This window comes from Rattus rattus, chromosome 1, assembly GCF_011064425.1.
Source record: "Rattus rattus isolate New Zealand chromosome 1, Rrattus_CSIRO_v1, whole genome shotgun sequence".
Lineage (NCBI taxonomy): Eukaryota > Metazoa > Chordata > Mammalia > Rodentia > Muridae > Rattus > Rattus rattus.
The window spans coordinates 46033361-46050629 of NC_046154.1; the positions used below are offsets into that span (position 1 = coordinate 46033361).

General features: G+C 41.9%; 1 protein-coding gene across 2 annotated transcripts in view; it reads left to right on the forward strand.

Moving 5' to 3' along the window:
* Positions 1-4614, forward strand: part of Btf3l4 (basic transcription factor 3 like 4) — a 19257-nt gene extending 14643 nt beyond the window's left edge. For both annotated transcript variants that reach the window (XM_032900552.1, XM_032900542.1), the window contains exons 4-6: positions 537-738; positions 1535-1594; positions 2953-4614. In XM_032900552.1, coding sequence (XP_032756443.1) covers positions 537-738; positions 1535-1594; positions 2953-2999 — 309 coding nt within the window. In that variant the 3' untranslated portion in view covers positions 3000-4614. The remainder of the gene's footprint in view (positions 1-536; positions 739-1534; positions 1595-2952) is intronic.
* Positions 4615-17269: the final 12655 nt, after the last annotated feature.

Here is a 17269-nt window from a genome sequence, read left to right on the forward strand (position 1 = left end):
GCAAAACTCTATCTCAAAAGACAAAAATAAAGAAAAAGAGCAACAGTAAAAAAAATAGGTTGAAAATTTGGTAAATTTGCTGTGCATTCAAAGAAGTAAAATGCTTGACTAATTAAATTTCTGTGTCATCTTTGTGGATTTTTTCAGTGGTTATTTTACTGCAGACTTTTCCTGCCTTCCATTCTTCTAAGTAAGATGCTACCCCACTAAGTGGTAATTGCACTGATTTTGTTTGAATAACTAATTTAATGAAGAAGTTGGCTCATGAATGTAGTTCTACTTAAAGAAGGAAGTGGCCATGAACTTCCTTCACCTGAGCCCTGAGTGACTACTTCATAGCCATTCTAATGACCTGTACTGTCCAGCACCATTGTCATCCATTGTGGGGGTCTTTCTCTGCTGTAGTCTCTGCTGAGATTATTAGCACTATAGGATTGCTACTCTGCAAGATGCCATAATTGATAAAACTGCTTTTTTAAAAGATATTTTTAGTTGAATCTAGCATGTGGAATACACTGTTTTCTGTGCCCATACAGGTGAACATGATTAAAGACGATGGAACAGTTATTCATTTCAACAATCCCAAAGTCCAAGCTTCCCTCTCCGCTAACACCTTTGCAATTACTGGTCATGCAGAAGCCAAACCAATCACAGAAATGCTTCCTGGAATACTAAGTCAGCTTGGTGCTGACAGCTTAACGAGCCTTAGAAAGTTAGCTGAACAGTTCCCACGACAAGGTATGTATTTCAGTTTAGTACCTTTCCCCTCTTCCCTGCTGTCATTAAGAAACCTAACAGTTTTAAAAGCATCCCATCTGGAACTCGGGGCATAGCTCAGTCGACAGAGTCCTAACCTAGTATGCACAGTGTCTGGTTCAGTCCCCAGCAGCACTGGCTGGGATAGCACACACTTGTATGTCAGCAGAAGTTCAGGGTTATCCTCACCGTATAGGGAAGTTGAGGTCAGCCAGTGCCACAGACTGGTTCAAAAACAAACAAACAAAAAAAGGTGTTTTGCTTAAACTGAGAGGATTTTCCTCAGAAGGTAGTTCTTTTACTTTTTATGATGCCATTTGTGTGCTTTGTAAAACTTGTAGTTTTCTTTTTTAACTAATGAAGTGTGCCTTATAGAATATTCAGATCAGTGTTGTCAATTGCTACTGTGCTTCTCTATGATTGCCATCATAGATACAGTAACCATCAATTCTGAATCTCCAGGTTGGTTTTGATTTCACACATGTCTTGTTGCCTCTAACAATCAAAGAGCCTCGTATTTCAGTAGTCATGTGGTCGTACTGCATAGCTAGATACTTAGATTAAAATAAGTGGTAAAGAAGTCTATTTTTTTTAGTCGGAGAATAATAAAGGATACCAAAGGAGGATACCTTTGTTCAGGCTTGTCAAATCCTACATTTTGCTAGATTGGCTGGATTCAACAGCCATGTGAGATTTAGACAAAGAGAAGATAAGTGTTAGAGGTGTTTTGTGAAGCTCTTTGTTCTCAGTGACTAATATTCAAATCAACTTTTTGTAGTATTGGATAGTAAAGCACCCAAACCAGAAGACATTGATGAAGAGGATGATGATGTTCCAGGTAAAGGACATTTTCTCAGTGTTAAAATTTGTCTCGGACCAGTGAGACTGTTCTAGTAAAGATGCTTGGTGCCAAGTCTGACAACTTGACCCTGGGACCCACACAGTAGAAGGACAGAATCAGTAACGCAAGTTGTCCTCTGACCCACACATGCACATGCACATGCACACATACATAGACAAATGTAACACCCCATAAAATAATATAGTGTAATGTTTAAAACTTTAAAAAAAAGATTTTATCTTCTTTATTTACTGCATGGATGACTTTCAGAATTTTTTTCTATTTGACTGAATTTCAATTGATTCAGAATAAGATGGATAATGCTAGGTTTCTAGCTAGGTATTAGCTGGCATAGGAGACACTGGACCCTCCTCAGCCTATAAAACCAAGGACTAGAACTTCAGGTCAGAAAAATGTCCCTTAAGTCCTGTCTCTGTCATTACATAATACTATCTAAGCCTGGTTCTAGGAATGCTAAACCTTAGAAAGGATCACTGTATAGCAGAAGGCTGTCTGATAAAGAACATAGACACACTGTTGCCTTCTATTTGTGTCAGAAACAGGCCTGCCACTCACCTGAACAGAACACAGACCCTGAAGAAAAGCTCTTTGTTCTGTGACCTGCCCAATATGCAGTCTAGGTCACACTTACCCCTTGAGTGTATGTGCTACTGTATTACAGATGTCTTTACCTGTCATTTATGCTGTTTCTTTGTGTTTTATCGAAATTCTTTAGACAGAGATCACAAAGACCAGGGAATCCAGACTAGATCCCCATGATAGGAGATTCATGAATACAGAAGTCCCTTTCTCATTCAGAACTTGGGATCAGAAAATATTCCACAAAGCTCTGTTGCCTGCATGTATTACATTGAAATGATTATCAGTATACATTGTTATTGATGAAAATTTTTGTTGGGGGGCTAGAGAAATGACTCAGCAATTAAGAGCACTGGCTTCTTTTCCTGGGGACCTGGATTCCATTTCCAGCCACATGATGGCTCACAACCTTCTGTAATGCTAGTTCTGGGGATCCAACAACCTCTTTTGGTTTCGAGAATTGCATGCTGGTGGTACACAGACATACATCCCGGCACAACACCTATACACACAAAATAATAAAATAATATTAGAAGCTTGGTGACATTATAACTGACATAAAATATTATTTACCATAGTTATTTTTGCATACATTTTAAAAGTCATTTCCTTAAGATTGCTGTTCTGTAAAAGTCATTATCACTGAAATGTGCTAGTTTGTTTTCATCTTTTCTGCTTTTTGACTAATTCTAGTTGCAACTATTTTGACTCATTTGTATTTTACTTATTTTTTTTTCCTTTCTTCTTTTTGTCAGATCTTGTAGAAAATTTTGATGAAGCATCAAAAAATGAAGCTAACTAAAATCTTCTGGGTTTTGGAAGCTGGCATGGACTAGATTTAACAATCAGCTCTGTTGTTCCAAAGTTTTACAGACATGGAGAACATCACCTGTTATTAGTTCCGTAATATAAATATTTTGTATATTAATGATGCTGTTTTATCAGCATTTCTTGGTCATTGGATTTTGCATTTTGCACTTCTTCCCAGGATCGATTCTTTTGGTCAAAATATGAAGTATTGGTACAGGTTGAGGGTGGTTTTTGTTTTTTGGGGGGGACTTTTGGTGTGTATGTATATGTATGTGTGTGGGTATGTGTGTACACAGTGGACAGCAGATTGGATAACAGTTATATCTATCGTATCCCTTCCCCCAATAGAAATAAAGCAAATCTTTACATTTGTTACTTTTTTTTCTCTAACAAACGCTGCACATAATTGATGAAAAGTGAGTGTCTCTGATTTCAGAGCCGAGGAGATTCCTTCTGTTAGAAGTTTGGTGTTAATTTGTTGAATTAACTTCAATATTTTTATACACTTCAATGGGTTGAAAATGTCCTGAGATATTTTGGCACTAGATTGCTCCAGAGTCACAAGTCAGGCACCTTTGGTGTGGCTACCTTAGACCCACTTCCTAGTCAGACCCATAAAATGTCCTTTTTTTAACTTTCTTCCTGGTGCCCTGCCTCCCCGCATATTAGTCTTCAAATGGACTGGTCAGCCTTTGATACTACTCTTCTCTTCTGCCTAGCTTGAGACAGAAGTTCTCCATATAGAGAGTGCCTAGTTCCTCTTTGTTCCTCACCTCGAGGAGCATCTTCAATGTTTTATTTCCCTAAACATTTACGGTTGATAGAGTTCAAACTGGAATAGCTAGCATGTGCTTGCTAAATAACTTTATACTCAGCTTATCCTGTTTCCTAGTTCTTGGTATCAGGTGCAGGGGTGCCACTTTTTCAACAAGGTTGAACCTGGGAATGTCCTTTTGAATGAAAAGAACACGTAGGCCATATTATCTCCTAGCATATATAGGCATTCTCTGAAACGGTACTGGCCTCGGAGAATTTCTTCAGGTACTTTCCTATTCTTGGCCTTGAACTTACCTCTGAGTAGATCTAATTGATTACAGCTGCTCTTAACACCCTCCTGCATGCTGAGACGAATGCCCCAGGGAACAGTGGTAAGACAGTATTATTTGCTTACCTTCTGACAGAGAACGTGGAGGTAAGTTATATTCATTTGCTCAGGCTTTCCTCTTGCTGTTTGGATAAAAGCTTGTGTTTTGACATATCAGCATATTATAGCCAATATCTTAGGATAAGGTTTAAAGAATCTGTTGTTTTCTGGCCCATCACCATACTAACTGCAGCTTAACCTTCAGCATGTCAACTTTTGTTTCAAGCTGGATATCTTTCCTTGATACTTAGGATGCAAGACCAACAGCATATTGACAGATCTGTAGACATGAAGGCAAATCTCTTGTGTTTCTTTTCATCCAAACATTTTCAATTTATTTTATAAATTTATTGATTTTTTTTCCCTGTTATGTTTTATATAATATATGGACGTAACAAAATAAATAACAGTAATAAAATAACAGTACAAAAGAGGAGACTATTTCCTCTAGTGCTTCTGTTAATTGTTGTCTACAGTTCCTTTCTATTTCTCCTCTATTCCATACTTAAATGAATTCTCACGTAGTCAATATTGAAAATAATCTCATCCATTGTTAGGTCAGTATCTGTAGCTGGTCTACTTACTCCAGAATTTTGTTCCTTTGACTGTCCAAAGGCAGAAATTGTGAACAGAAAGCAATGGGCCATGTTGTAGATGAATAGAGAGAGTATATCTAGAACTGAGAAAATTTATGTTTGGTCCAGATTCTGGCATTATGTCACCTTGTCCACCCACATGACCCAGGTACTATAAATTTCATCATCAACCCAGTAAGATCCTTCTGAGTGTAAACCTTGTTCTGCTCTTGCAGCTCTGTGAATCTCACTTGGAAATTCTCCAGAAGGGGTTTGTTGTCTATTGAAGGATGTTGTTATTTTTATCAGTCCTAATAGACTTTATATGCATATAACCCTTTGCATTTTGATCCCATTTTAGCTTCTAAGCAATTCTGGTCAATATCCCCTTTTATCCTACTGTCAGCAACTCTCCTCTGGTCTTCTTTTGTACAAAGAAAGGATGTGTGGAGAGGTGACAGTGCTTAAGGGCATACTGCCCTTTAGAAGACCTGAGCTTAGTTCCAGCACCAATGTCAGTTGGCTTAAACCTACCTGCAACTCAAGCTCCAGGCATACTCTTTGGGCTCCCTTGGTAACTTCACACACACACTTTATAATAAAATGAAAGAAACAATATTCTTTTCATCTCATTTCTATACTTTGCCTTTTCTGAACAAAATATATTGAAACTCTCAACAAAGAATTATGTTTTCAAAGTGGGTAGGCATAGAATAAAGGTAAGGGTGAAACTTTAGTAAACTATATAGCTCTTGGTATAAGCATGAATTAAATGGATATATATATATATATATGCCTCTGCCTCCTGAGCACTGTCAGTAAAGGTGTGTGCCACCACTGCCTGACTTAAACATGTGCTTTGTAAATAAAGGCTAGATATGAGTTTCCTAAGGATATTAGCCTTTTTTTTAGATTTATGTATTATATAAAAGTCCACTGTAACTGCCTTCAGACACCAGAAGAGAGCATCAGATCCCATTACAGATGGTTGTAAGTCACCATGTGATTGCTGGGATTTGAACTCATGACCTCTGGAAGAACAGTTAGTGCTCTTAGCCACTGAACCATCTCTCCAGGCCCTTAAATTTTAAGAATAATTCAAGGAAATATAAGAAAAGAAGGAGAAAGGGGGAAACAGTACAGACTGCAGGAAATTGATGTGCAGCCTGCTTTGTTTTGTTTTTAGACAGTTTGCACTGTGTAGTCCGGGCTGATCTGGAAGTCAGTTTGTAACTAGGCTGGCTTTAAATTCACAGATGTACCTCCTGAGTGCTGGAACTAAGAGCATGTACCACATCACCTGATTGTGTTGTAGTCTTTATGATTAGTGCTTTTTAAAAGCATCTCATCTATTTGGGGGACACTCAAATAGTTGGACCCTTACCTTTATTCTGTTTTACCTATCAGATGACAGTTTAAGAAGCAAATACCGGGGTTGGGGATTTAGCTCAGTGGTAGAGCGCTTGCCTAGAAAGTGCAAGGCCCTGGGTTCGGTCCCCAGCTCCGAAAAAAAGAAAAAAAAAAAAAAAAAAAAAAAGAAGCAAATACCTTGGGCTGGAGAGATGGCTCAGTGGTTAAGAGCACTGACTGTTCTTCCAGAGGTCATGAGTTCAATTCCCAGCAACCACATGGGGGCTCACAACCATCTGTAATGAGATCTGGTGCCCTCTTCTGGCCTGCAGTCACATATGCAGGCAGAATGCTGTACACAAAAATAAATAAATAAATCTTTAAAAAAAAAAAAAAAATCAAATACCTTAATTTATTGTTAAGTAATGAGACTTAGAGGATTCCATTAAATTCATTTCAGGAAACCTCTGAGACTTATCAAAAACAGTTGTATATGGGACATACCTGCTTGTTTTAATTCAGTGTTTAACACAAGTATGCTGTGTACCCATAAAATTACATGACAATAAGGGGATAGTACAGGAGAATAGGGAAAGACAGGCTTTAAGATAACTTTTCACACAGATGCTGTGGAGGACAACTCTAAGAGCCATAGTTCATGTTGCTGTATTCAGAGGGTACCATTTTTGAACTACAGTATGAATTATACCCTGTTCATAGTGATCTCTAAGCTGCTGTGTCCTCTGTAAAGTGACTTTTAAGATGGAAGCAGGGGTCTCAGGATCTGCCTGAGGGAGGTAAAGATGGACGATAGTGTGTATTATCCTCCAAGCCATGGCAGGAAGCTGTTCCCCAGGCTGTTGGGTAGGCAGCACAGCTTCTACCCTGCATTGTCTCAGCTTCTGCTTTTATTGGTTGCCTGACACACAATTTGCCTGGGTTAGTAGAGCCTCCTTATTGGTATCTGTTGTGATTAATTTCCCTTACTATTCTACTCAGAAACCAAGCTACCTAAACTTCCCGTCTAAGTATGTCACCCTACATTCATTTTTAGCACACCATACTGTTACTACAAAAAGTATCTGTCTTGTCATCAGATTATAAACACGTTGGTTTGTGTTCATCGTACATCCAGCATAGTGCCCAACATTTACTCAAGAGCATGATAACTAATTTACCCACCCTAATTCTCAATTTAGGAGGACAGGTACTGTCTCAGTTTTAAAGGAGAACTGAAGAATACAGGAGTTGCCAAAGGTCAAACTAATTGTAGAACTAATGTAGATCTTTTGTAGACATTAAATTCAAGGCTCCAATTCCTTAATACCATCCCATACTCTCCAAAAACTTTGTTTATTTGAAATTCTGGGGACTGAACCTAGGACCTCATGCTATTTAAGACCTCTACTATTGACCTTAGCCTTAGCCCCCCAAAAAGTATTGCAATGAAAACTATGTGGATATAGTCTTTAGTCAAATACCAAGTTCAAATCTAGTTTTAGCATGTAGGCCAAACCTGTCTAAAGGATTGCTCAGGATGTAATTTTAGATATTTGTATTTTTATTTTACGTGCATGGATGTTTTACCTGCATAGATGTCTGTGCAACCCATTGTGTAGTACTCAACAGAGGTCAGAAGAGAGGGTCAGAATCTTGGGAATTGGAGTTAGGATAGTTGTGAGCTACTGTGGTGCTTGGAACAGAACCTAGATCTGCAAGAGCAAGTGCTTCAATGCTAAGCTCTCATCCAGACTGATATTCTTTTTTTTTTTTTTAGATATTTATTTTATGTATATGTAGGAGTACACTGTAAATTCAGATACACCAGAAGAGGGCATCAGATTCCATTACAGATGGTTGTGAGCCACCATGTGGTTGCTGGGATTTGAACTCAGGACCTTTGGAAGAGCGGTCAGTGCTCTTAACCGCTGAGCCATCTCTCCAGCCCCTGATATTCTTTTTTAAAGAAATCCTGGATAGATGAGTCATCCAGCAATTGGTAAGTGCATCCTACCATAAGCATAGTTGTCACAGGTGACTCTGGAAAAGCAGCCTTGACATCAAGCCATTCTCCAGGCCATGGTTTTGAGACCCTTGTGTTGGTACTTTGAGCAGCCAAAGCTGCTAGGTACCAAGTCCTATCTCCATGGTGATCTCTATCTCTATAAGTACCGTGCGCTAACCGATTGCGCCACTGGAGCATTCGTGATCTCTATCTCAGTTGCTAGAAAATAGCACATTTAAGAAAATAAAAAGTATTCCAGATGAAAAGAGTCGTCTATGTGTTCTGGACAGGCTGTTTCCAGTGTATTGACAAATCCAGCTCATATCCACAGGACGCAGGCCTAGATAAGGGTTCAGGATACAGCTCAGTGGTAAAGTGCACACAGCATTCATGAGTCTGTGATGCCCTTGGTTTAATCCAAAGTAAGCATGCATATCTGTCAGACACGCTTAGAGTGCTGCTTCACCTCAGCCATAGATGATGAGACCGAGGCCAGAATATCCAATCTGTACAATAAGCTGGGCCAAATCCTTTATTTCTGAGGATTGTTGTTTTGTCTAAAACTGAGTAAGATGATATACCTTTGAGCCGAAACACTGATGTTGGGCTGTGTGAAAGTTGGTAAGAATAAAACATAATAGGCAACCCTATCAAGAGAAGAGCCTCAGAAAATTACTATAGTTTCTGTTCCTATAATGTCAAGCTGTCCTTTTTTTCTGAGTTGCTTCCTAGCAGGATTTTTGCTTGTTTTGCTTTTCCAGATAGGGTTTCTCTGTATAACCATGACTGTCTGAGATACTCTGTTGACTAGGCTGGCCTCAAAGCCTCTGCCTCCCAAGTGCTGGACTGAAAGGTGTGTGCCTGGATACCAGCACGATTTTTGTGTTCTTGAAAACACCTCCTCTGCCAGTCACTGACAAAGCTAGCCTGAGACTGTTCTGGCAAACTAATGATCCTAGAGTGAGGACATCTGAATATCCTCTACAGAATTTATTGAGGGGCTCATGGTGGCATATGGCTTGTAAATTCAAGGTCAGTCTGCCACCCCCTCCCCATACCCCAGACAAAAGTCCCTATTGGGACATGAGGTGCACTTGTAAAGCCACTTACCTAGCATGTGGAGGCCAGCCCTAGTCCTGAACAGATGAGAAGACTTCTTTGAAATGCTCATTGTCACTGGAGGGTCAGATTCTGACTACAAAGGAAACTGCAAGCAGTTGTTTAGTGTGAAGAAAAACAAATGTGGGGTGCAGCAGTGCCCTGTAAATATAGTTCTACTGGCCTTATGTGCCTTGAGTGATTCACTTGCTGAAACAACATGGCACATTAGGGGGAAGTCAGTAAATACTAGGTTTTTATTGGTGAAGAGTGATTGCTGTGTGTTTTCATCCAACTTCCAATCTTTACTAGCTCAGATCTCACCAGGTAGTCCAGGCTGGGCTTGAATTTGTGATAATTTTGCCCTCACCTCAATCTCGGAATTATGTCGCCACAACTGGTTTGTAATATATGTTAGTTAAGGAACTTGTCCCTAAGTTTCTTCCCCTGCCCCAAATCCTTGCAAAATGTTAGAGGAAGAAAAAAGAATGGGTTAATTAAATACATGTAGGGTAACATTGGACTCTGGGCTTCTTAGGAGCAATGACTAAGTTTTATTTCTTTGTCTCCAGTTTTCAGCACAGGGACTCGCAAATATTAAATGCATATCAGATAAACTTGGAATTAGTTGTATTTAGCAGTTTGTGAACAACTAAGTATTTGAGCCAGATTACTAGAGGTTTTACAGTATAATAAAATATTGCCCAGTCATATGGGCCAATCATATAAGTCAGTGGTGTTACTTATATTCAGTCTTGAGTCTTACTCTGGGCTCCAACCCAGGCTACAAGACTCTGTATCAACTGACAAACAGGCCACAGAAGCATTCCAAATGGAAAACCTGTCATCCCTAAAACCCAGAGGAGCCTAGAACATATACTTGCTGATTGAAATGGCTGTTCTTCACCCTGGAGGGAACATCCTGAAATGCTACAGATCCTTGAACCCCTCAAAACTTATGTGTCACATCTCTGAATCTGATTTCTCTTCCATGCTGCTGAGGTATGCCTTACTGTGCCCTCCAGAGTGCTTATTAGGTCAATAATAATCCTTTCTATGGAGGCTGTGGTAATCTCTGCTTTAGTGTGGATTACACTTCATACTGAAAGGAACAAAAGGCACGTGGACATTAATGTTGAGAAAATTGTAACTGTGCACTGTTACTATCCCATGATAGTTGTTTTCTAGGTAGTGTGGAAAGAGCTTATTTAGCAGATCCCTGACTGTATGTCAGATAACTGAGCTATGCCGTTTCTCTCTGGAAGACACTGCATCTGGAACAGCGGCTATAGTTGTATCCACTCCTGACTTGTGAATTAAATGGGAATCTGACGAGTACCGTCATATTCCTTCTCACACTCCACCCCCTCTCCTATTTCCCTTCTTCCTCCCTTTCGCATCCCCAGGATATCTTGCAACTCTGTATGTAGCGCAGCTTCTCCCATCCTGAGCTCTGGCGTTATGTGCCCCACACCTGGACCCATCCTTACATTCTTTTGTTGTTCTCTTTTGATTTCTATGTAGCTTGGCTGTCCTGGAACTCCTAAGTAAACCAGGCTGGCCTTGAACTCACAGAGATGTGCGTGCCTCTGCCTCCTGAGTAATGGGATTAAAAGCATGCACCATCACCACCTGGGCATCCTTGGCATTAAATTCTGTCACTACACTGGGATGTGACATGTTTTGATTTATTATGTTGGTTATTGTCAGGGCAGTTTCAGAGTCTTCCACTTTCCACGTGTATTCCCTTGCAGTATGGCTGAGCTACACCCTCAGTCTCAGTCATCTGAGTCTTTTGATTCCTATCACCATAGTTTCCTATGGAGGTGTGGTAATCTCTGTCATTTTTGACAGCTCCTCTAGCTTTTGCTTCAACAGCACATATACTTACATTGGAACAGGAAGGAGATCAGAATGGCCCCTGTGCAAGAATGACACAGGGAAGTAGAGTAATGGCTCATGCCAGGAAACTTGATAAGGCTGAGTGAGATCAGAAGCCCCAGCACCTCGTACCAGAGGACAGGCACTTCACCTGCTCCTGACCAGGCCCCTGTCGCATGACCACAGCTCCCCACAGTGAGGATCACCATGACGGTCGTGTAGAGGCAGTGCCCTAAAACCCTTCCAAATGCAGGTGAGGCATCCCTAACATCCCAGACCGAGCCAATAGGAAATACTGCTGTCAGACCCCAACCCACCCCCAAAATGTACATAAGACCCTATGTACATAAGACCCTATGTACATAAGACCCTGTGTACATCAGACCCTGTGTACATCAGACCCTATGTACATAAGACCCTATGTACATAAGACCCTATGTGGAAGGAATAAAGGTGTGAGAATGGCTAAAATGTACATAAGACCCTATGCAGAAGGAATAAAGGTGTGTGAATGGCTAAAATGTACATAAGGCCCTATGTACATAAGATCCTATGCAGAAGGAATAAAGGTGTGAGAATGACTCCATCGAGGACCATCTGAGAGCTTCTGTCATGTAAGCGCTGTGACACTTTCTGGAGAAGAGAGTTCTGCTGAAGCTTTCACCTCCAGAAGCTGCCTGGGCCCACTGAGGTCACTTCCTACCAGGTGGTCTCAACCTTGGTTCCTAGCTGCCACACCCTGCCATTTCAAGTTGACCCCTGAACAGCAGCTGCTGTTGTGTCCCCCAAGTCCAACCCCTGCTCCAGCCAGCAGCAGCCATGGAAGAGAGTGGTGGCCACCTTGACACCCTTTTCCCCTTCAGAGAGTGCAACTCCTTGGCCGCTCCAGCCAGGCCAGAGTCACCACAGATGGTATACAGACTGGCACAGGGCCACCACAGATCTCCTGGCATGGCATACACACTGGCACAGGATCTCATGAGAAACTCCATGTTTCTTTTCTTCTTTTTCTTCAGAGCAAAAATGATTTTTCTTTTTTTATTTTGTATTTATTTTCTTATACAATATATCCTGATCACAGCTTCCCCTCCCTCTGTTCCTTCTAGTCCACCCTCCCCTCTCCTCCAGATCCATTTTGCCTCTTGTGTTCCCCCAGAAAAAATTCAGGCCTCTGAGAGATATCAACTGAACGACAAGATACAATAAGACCAGGTACAAACCCTCACATCAAGGCTGGGCGAGGCAACCCAATAGGAAGAAAGGGGTCCCAAAAAGTAGGTAAAAGAGTCAGAAATAACCCCACTCCCATTGTTAGGGCCCCCTCCCAACACCAAGCAACAACCACAACGTGCAAACCTAGCACAGATCCATGAATAAAGCAAAAGGAGTATCAGTGGTGTACAGAATTATGCCTGGGGTCCCTCGGAAGATGTCCCACCCCGTCACAGGGAAGAACTGCAATATTGCAAACCCTTCTCTTCCCAACCTAGCTCTACTCTCATTTACCCAGCCCCACGCACATTTTCCTGGCACTGGGAGCCAGGTCCTATGGCTACTTTGGTATATAATTTTTTTCCTTCTTAGCAGACCCATATTTTCCTACCTACCTGTTCTAATTGATAATAGTTATAAATCTGGAGGAATCAGGGCAGATCCTAGAGATATGTGTTGTTTTTCTAAATTACCAACTTGGGGGGGGTGGGCATTTACCTTCCTGAGACAGTGGGTCACTTCTACAGTTCCTGGGGGGTCAGAAGAATCTTAGAATTCAAGCACAGCTCCCGACATATCTTCACCTCATTGTTTAGGACTAAGTTCTTTCTTATGAGGACCCAATTTGGAGAAGACACTTGATTATGCTAGGAATTGAATCTTTTCTACCATCTCCCAATCTTATATTTTACTTAATAATATTGCCTATAATATTTCTGCCCACTGGCTTCAAGGAGAAGATCCCTTCAAGTGCTACCAATGAGGACTCTTGGAGTAAAACATGGAAACGTTACATATGTTTACAATATGAAAGGAATACTAGTGTGACTAGTTTTGCCTGGAAGATTCAGAGCAATCTTCCCAGAGCAAAGAGGCGTCGATCTGCTCAAAGAGAGGAATACAGGTTCCTATAGAAGGGGAGAAACTCTGATGGTGACCAACAAAAAGGAAAAAATAAACAATGAAGGCTGGAGATATGGCACACTAATGGAGTGTTTGTGCTGGGCGTGATGCCTAGCATGTGGCCATGCACGGGCACGCATGTGCGCATGCACACACAGACACACACACACACACATGTGTACAGGTGTAAATACTTGTGTGTATATGGAGACTGAAAGAAAACGTTGCTATCCTGTTCTGTCACTCTCTGCCTCTGCCTCATTGCCTTGAAACAGGGTCTTTCACTGACCCTGGAGCTAGGCTGGTGGCCAGCAAGCCCATTGACCTTCCTGTTTCTGTCTTCACAACAGAACTGTGTTTGTATTATGCCTGGCTTTTTTTTAAGATTCATTTTATTTCTCTGTGTGGGTATGTACACATAAGTGCTGGGATTCCCTAGAGCTAAAGTTACAGATGAGCTACTAACGTGGGTGCACATTTCTAGGTTGTTACCACGCCTGACACACACTCTTCCTCTTACTGCTCTTCAGAGCAACACATGCTTTTAACTGCTGAAATATCTCTCCAGCCCTCTTGGTATGTATGCATAAGTCAATAAATAATAAAGCAAATAAGTAAGTTAGTTCTAGGGATTCAACCTCAGATCCTCATTCTTGCATAGCAAGTGTTCTTGAGCCATCTTCTTAGCCCTAAAGATTGTAATTAAATACACAGACAGATCATGAGGAATGAGAGAAGGAAAGCCAAAGAGAACCTATCCTAGTCTTCTCTGTTACTGTGGTGAATGACTAAGAACCACTTAGAGAGGGAAGGGTTTAATTCATTCTTACAGCATTCAGTCCGTCATGAAGGGAAATCAGGGCAGGAACCTGGAGGCAGGAGACTGAAGCATGCTTACTGGCTTGCTCTCCCAGGCTTGCTCAGTCTGTTTTCTTATAAAACCCAGGTCCTGAGTGGCACTGCCCACAGTGGGTTGGACCCTCCTACATCAATCACTAGGAAAATACCCCCACAGACTTCCCTCTCCCTAGATTTATATCAAGTTGACAAAACAAAATAAAACCAAAACCCACCCAGCACAAGGCCTGGAGGGACGTGGAATGTTTAAGGATATGAAGACACAGGAATTATCAAAGTGGAAGTGAGACCAATCAGAGAGGTGGAAACATGGGAGTGTGAAGTCAGAGGCAAAAGAAAGCAGTGTTTTCCTGTGTAGCAGCAAGGACAAGGAAAAAGTAAGCAAGTTGCAAGCTGGCTGCCGCTGCTGGAGAAGTAGCTGTCCTTGGAACAGTTTGCTCTGGTGTTCCCGTTTGCCACCCGTAACTCTGCTTTCCTTGATACTGTGTTCAGTAACAGGGATGCACATTTCCTAAGGACTTTACTGTGCTCTCACTCAGTTCACACACTTGCTCTCACTTAGTTGGTCTGAGGTCAGCATTAGCCGGGAAGTGCCATCCCCTTAGTAATTACTAATGCTCATTGCATTGTGAAGCCCTGAATGGGCAACATGTTACTAAATGAAGTAACCAGAAGTTGATGTTGAAACAAAAGTTTGTAAACAGAGAAGGCAGAAAGCAGAAGCCACAAGACAGAGGAAGGGAAAATTAAAGAGAAATGTTTATTGGTAGCTGCAAAACTAGGAAAAGTAGACAGTGGTAGTGTGTTACCACCATAGGGGAACGGGGGGTGTCCACTGCATCCACATGTTAATCAATTTGTTGAAGTAGAGCTCCTCCCAGATTCCAAACTACCTTTCAGTTTCCTGTCTACAGTCAGGTTCTCTGATAAACAACCTGAGTCAGAGATGAACAGTCAGGTCCTTCAGGGCATGCACTTGTGATCGCACCTTTTGGGGTTGCAGTGCTGGCTCTGTGGTTAAGAGTACTTGCAGTGGGGCTGGGGAGACAGCTCAGCAGGAAAGAGCACAGCTCGCTCTTCTAGAGGACTTTGGTTCAATTCCCAGAGCCCACAAGGCAGCTCACAACCGTCTACGACTCCAGTTCCAGGGGATCTGACACTCTCACACAGACAGACAGACATGCAGGCAACACACACACACACACACACACACACACACACACACATTTTTTTTTAAAGTACTTGCTGTGCAAAGGACTAGAGCTCAGTTCACTGCACCTACATTCTATAATTCCAGACACCTTCAGTGCCTTTGGCCTTCTGTGGGCACCTGGATGCACATACCCACAGAAGGATAGACAAAATTAAAAATTAAGCATCTAATCAAACAAGGAAAAAGAAGAAAAAAACCCGAGAGGACATGAGGGGACATAATGCGGCAGGAGAAGAAGCTGGGTTGTAATAAAGTTAAAATAGAATTTTCTATGTTCCTATGAGAGTCGAGAACTAACATAACTCCTTAGAATCATTCAGACTTGAAGCAAATGGGTGAGAATTCTATGTTCCTGACTGACTGAACGATCAGCTAGGCATAGGAGACACACTGCTCCTAGGATGGGGACACAACCTTAGAGGTCAGTCCCACAATGCTGGGCGGTTCTCTGAGAGGTCTTTGGCAACTGGGAATAGGACTGCTGTGGGCAAACAAATGGTATACATCACTGCTTAACTTCCAAACTTCTTTAGTAGGCACTTGAAGGAATTCCCTAATACCCCAACAAGCTTGACTAAAACCACACATGACTCTTCTTCCCCTCTCTCTCCCCTCCTCCCCCCTCTCTTTTAGGCAGTCTCTTTATTTTGTAGCCCTGGCTGTCCGGAACTCACTATGTAGGTCAGGCTGGTTTTGCACTCATTAAGATCAGTCTGCCTCTGCCTCTGCCTCTGCCTCCAGAGTACCAGGATTAAAGGCGTGCATCATCATGCTCAGCTTGGCCCTTCTTGAAAAATAGGCGCTGAGCTGAGTGGTGGTGGTATATGTCTTTAATCCCAGCACTTGGGAGGCAGAGGCAGGAGGATCTCTGTGAGTTCCACGCCAGCCAGGGCTAGTGAGACCCTGTCTCAAAAATACACACACACACACACACACACACACACACACACACACACTGTTGGCACTTTCACTTCGTAGCTTTGTAAACTAAGCCTCTGAGAGGAAAATTAACCTGCCAAAAAATCACATTATGCAATAGGTAGGACTTGAACCTTTCTCTAGAGCTATTTTTCTTTCTACTCTCCTTTCCGTATAATCCTGACCTAAGTCTTTTAAGACAGTTTGTTGCCAAGTGAAAGCAAAATAAACATACACACAGAGAAAATTTGATGGGCAAAACAAGATAGAAACCTTTGGCTTGCTAGTCATGGGTGTTTGCATGCAGTACTTTTCCCTACATTTCTACAGGCTCTATGTAAGCAGGACTGTCTCGCTGTGTTAGTCGGACTTTTGTTGCTATAGCCAAATACCTGGGTAAAACTAGGAAGGAAAGATTGGTTTTGGCTTATGCATGTTTCAGACCGTCCTGGTGGGGAAAGGGTAGTGAACAAAGCAGCTTACCTCATAGTGGCCAGGAAGCAGATGGAGAGGGAGGAAGAGGAAGGGCACAGTGCTTCCCTACGGGGGCTTTTTCCTTCTTCCCTTCCCCACCCGGGCCTCATATTTGGATGGTACCTTTACATTCAAGATAAATCTCAGCCCCCTTGGTTAACTCTCTCAGAAACGCCCTTACAGACACCCAGAAAGTGCTTTATTAATTTCTTAGGTGCTTCCCAGACAGATCAAGTTGACAAGACTGATCATCATGGCCAAGGGAGAGGGCTCGGCAGGTAGAGGAGCTGCTGAACCCTGATGGCCTGAGTTTGGTTCCTGGGACTGCACAGTAGAAATGAAGACGGCAGTACTGATCCCCACAGGTTTTCCTTTGACTTCCACACCCATACATACAACAAATAACCCAAATGTAATTTTAAAAAGCTATCCCGTCGCCTATTAGTCTATTACCCAGTTAGGACATGACCTCAATTAATGCATTTTTGTGGAATGACTCTCTTAGCAAAACTTCAAGTTTTTGTCATTCTATGAAGACACCAGCATGACCTGGAATCCCACTGGTTTTCTAACCTGAGCAAGGACCAAGCCCTCCAAAGTACCCTTCCTCTACCTGCCTCACACATACATA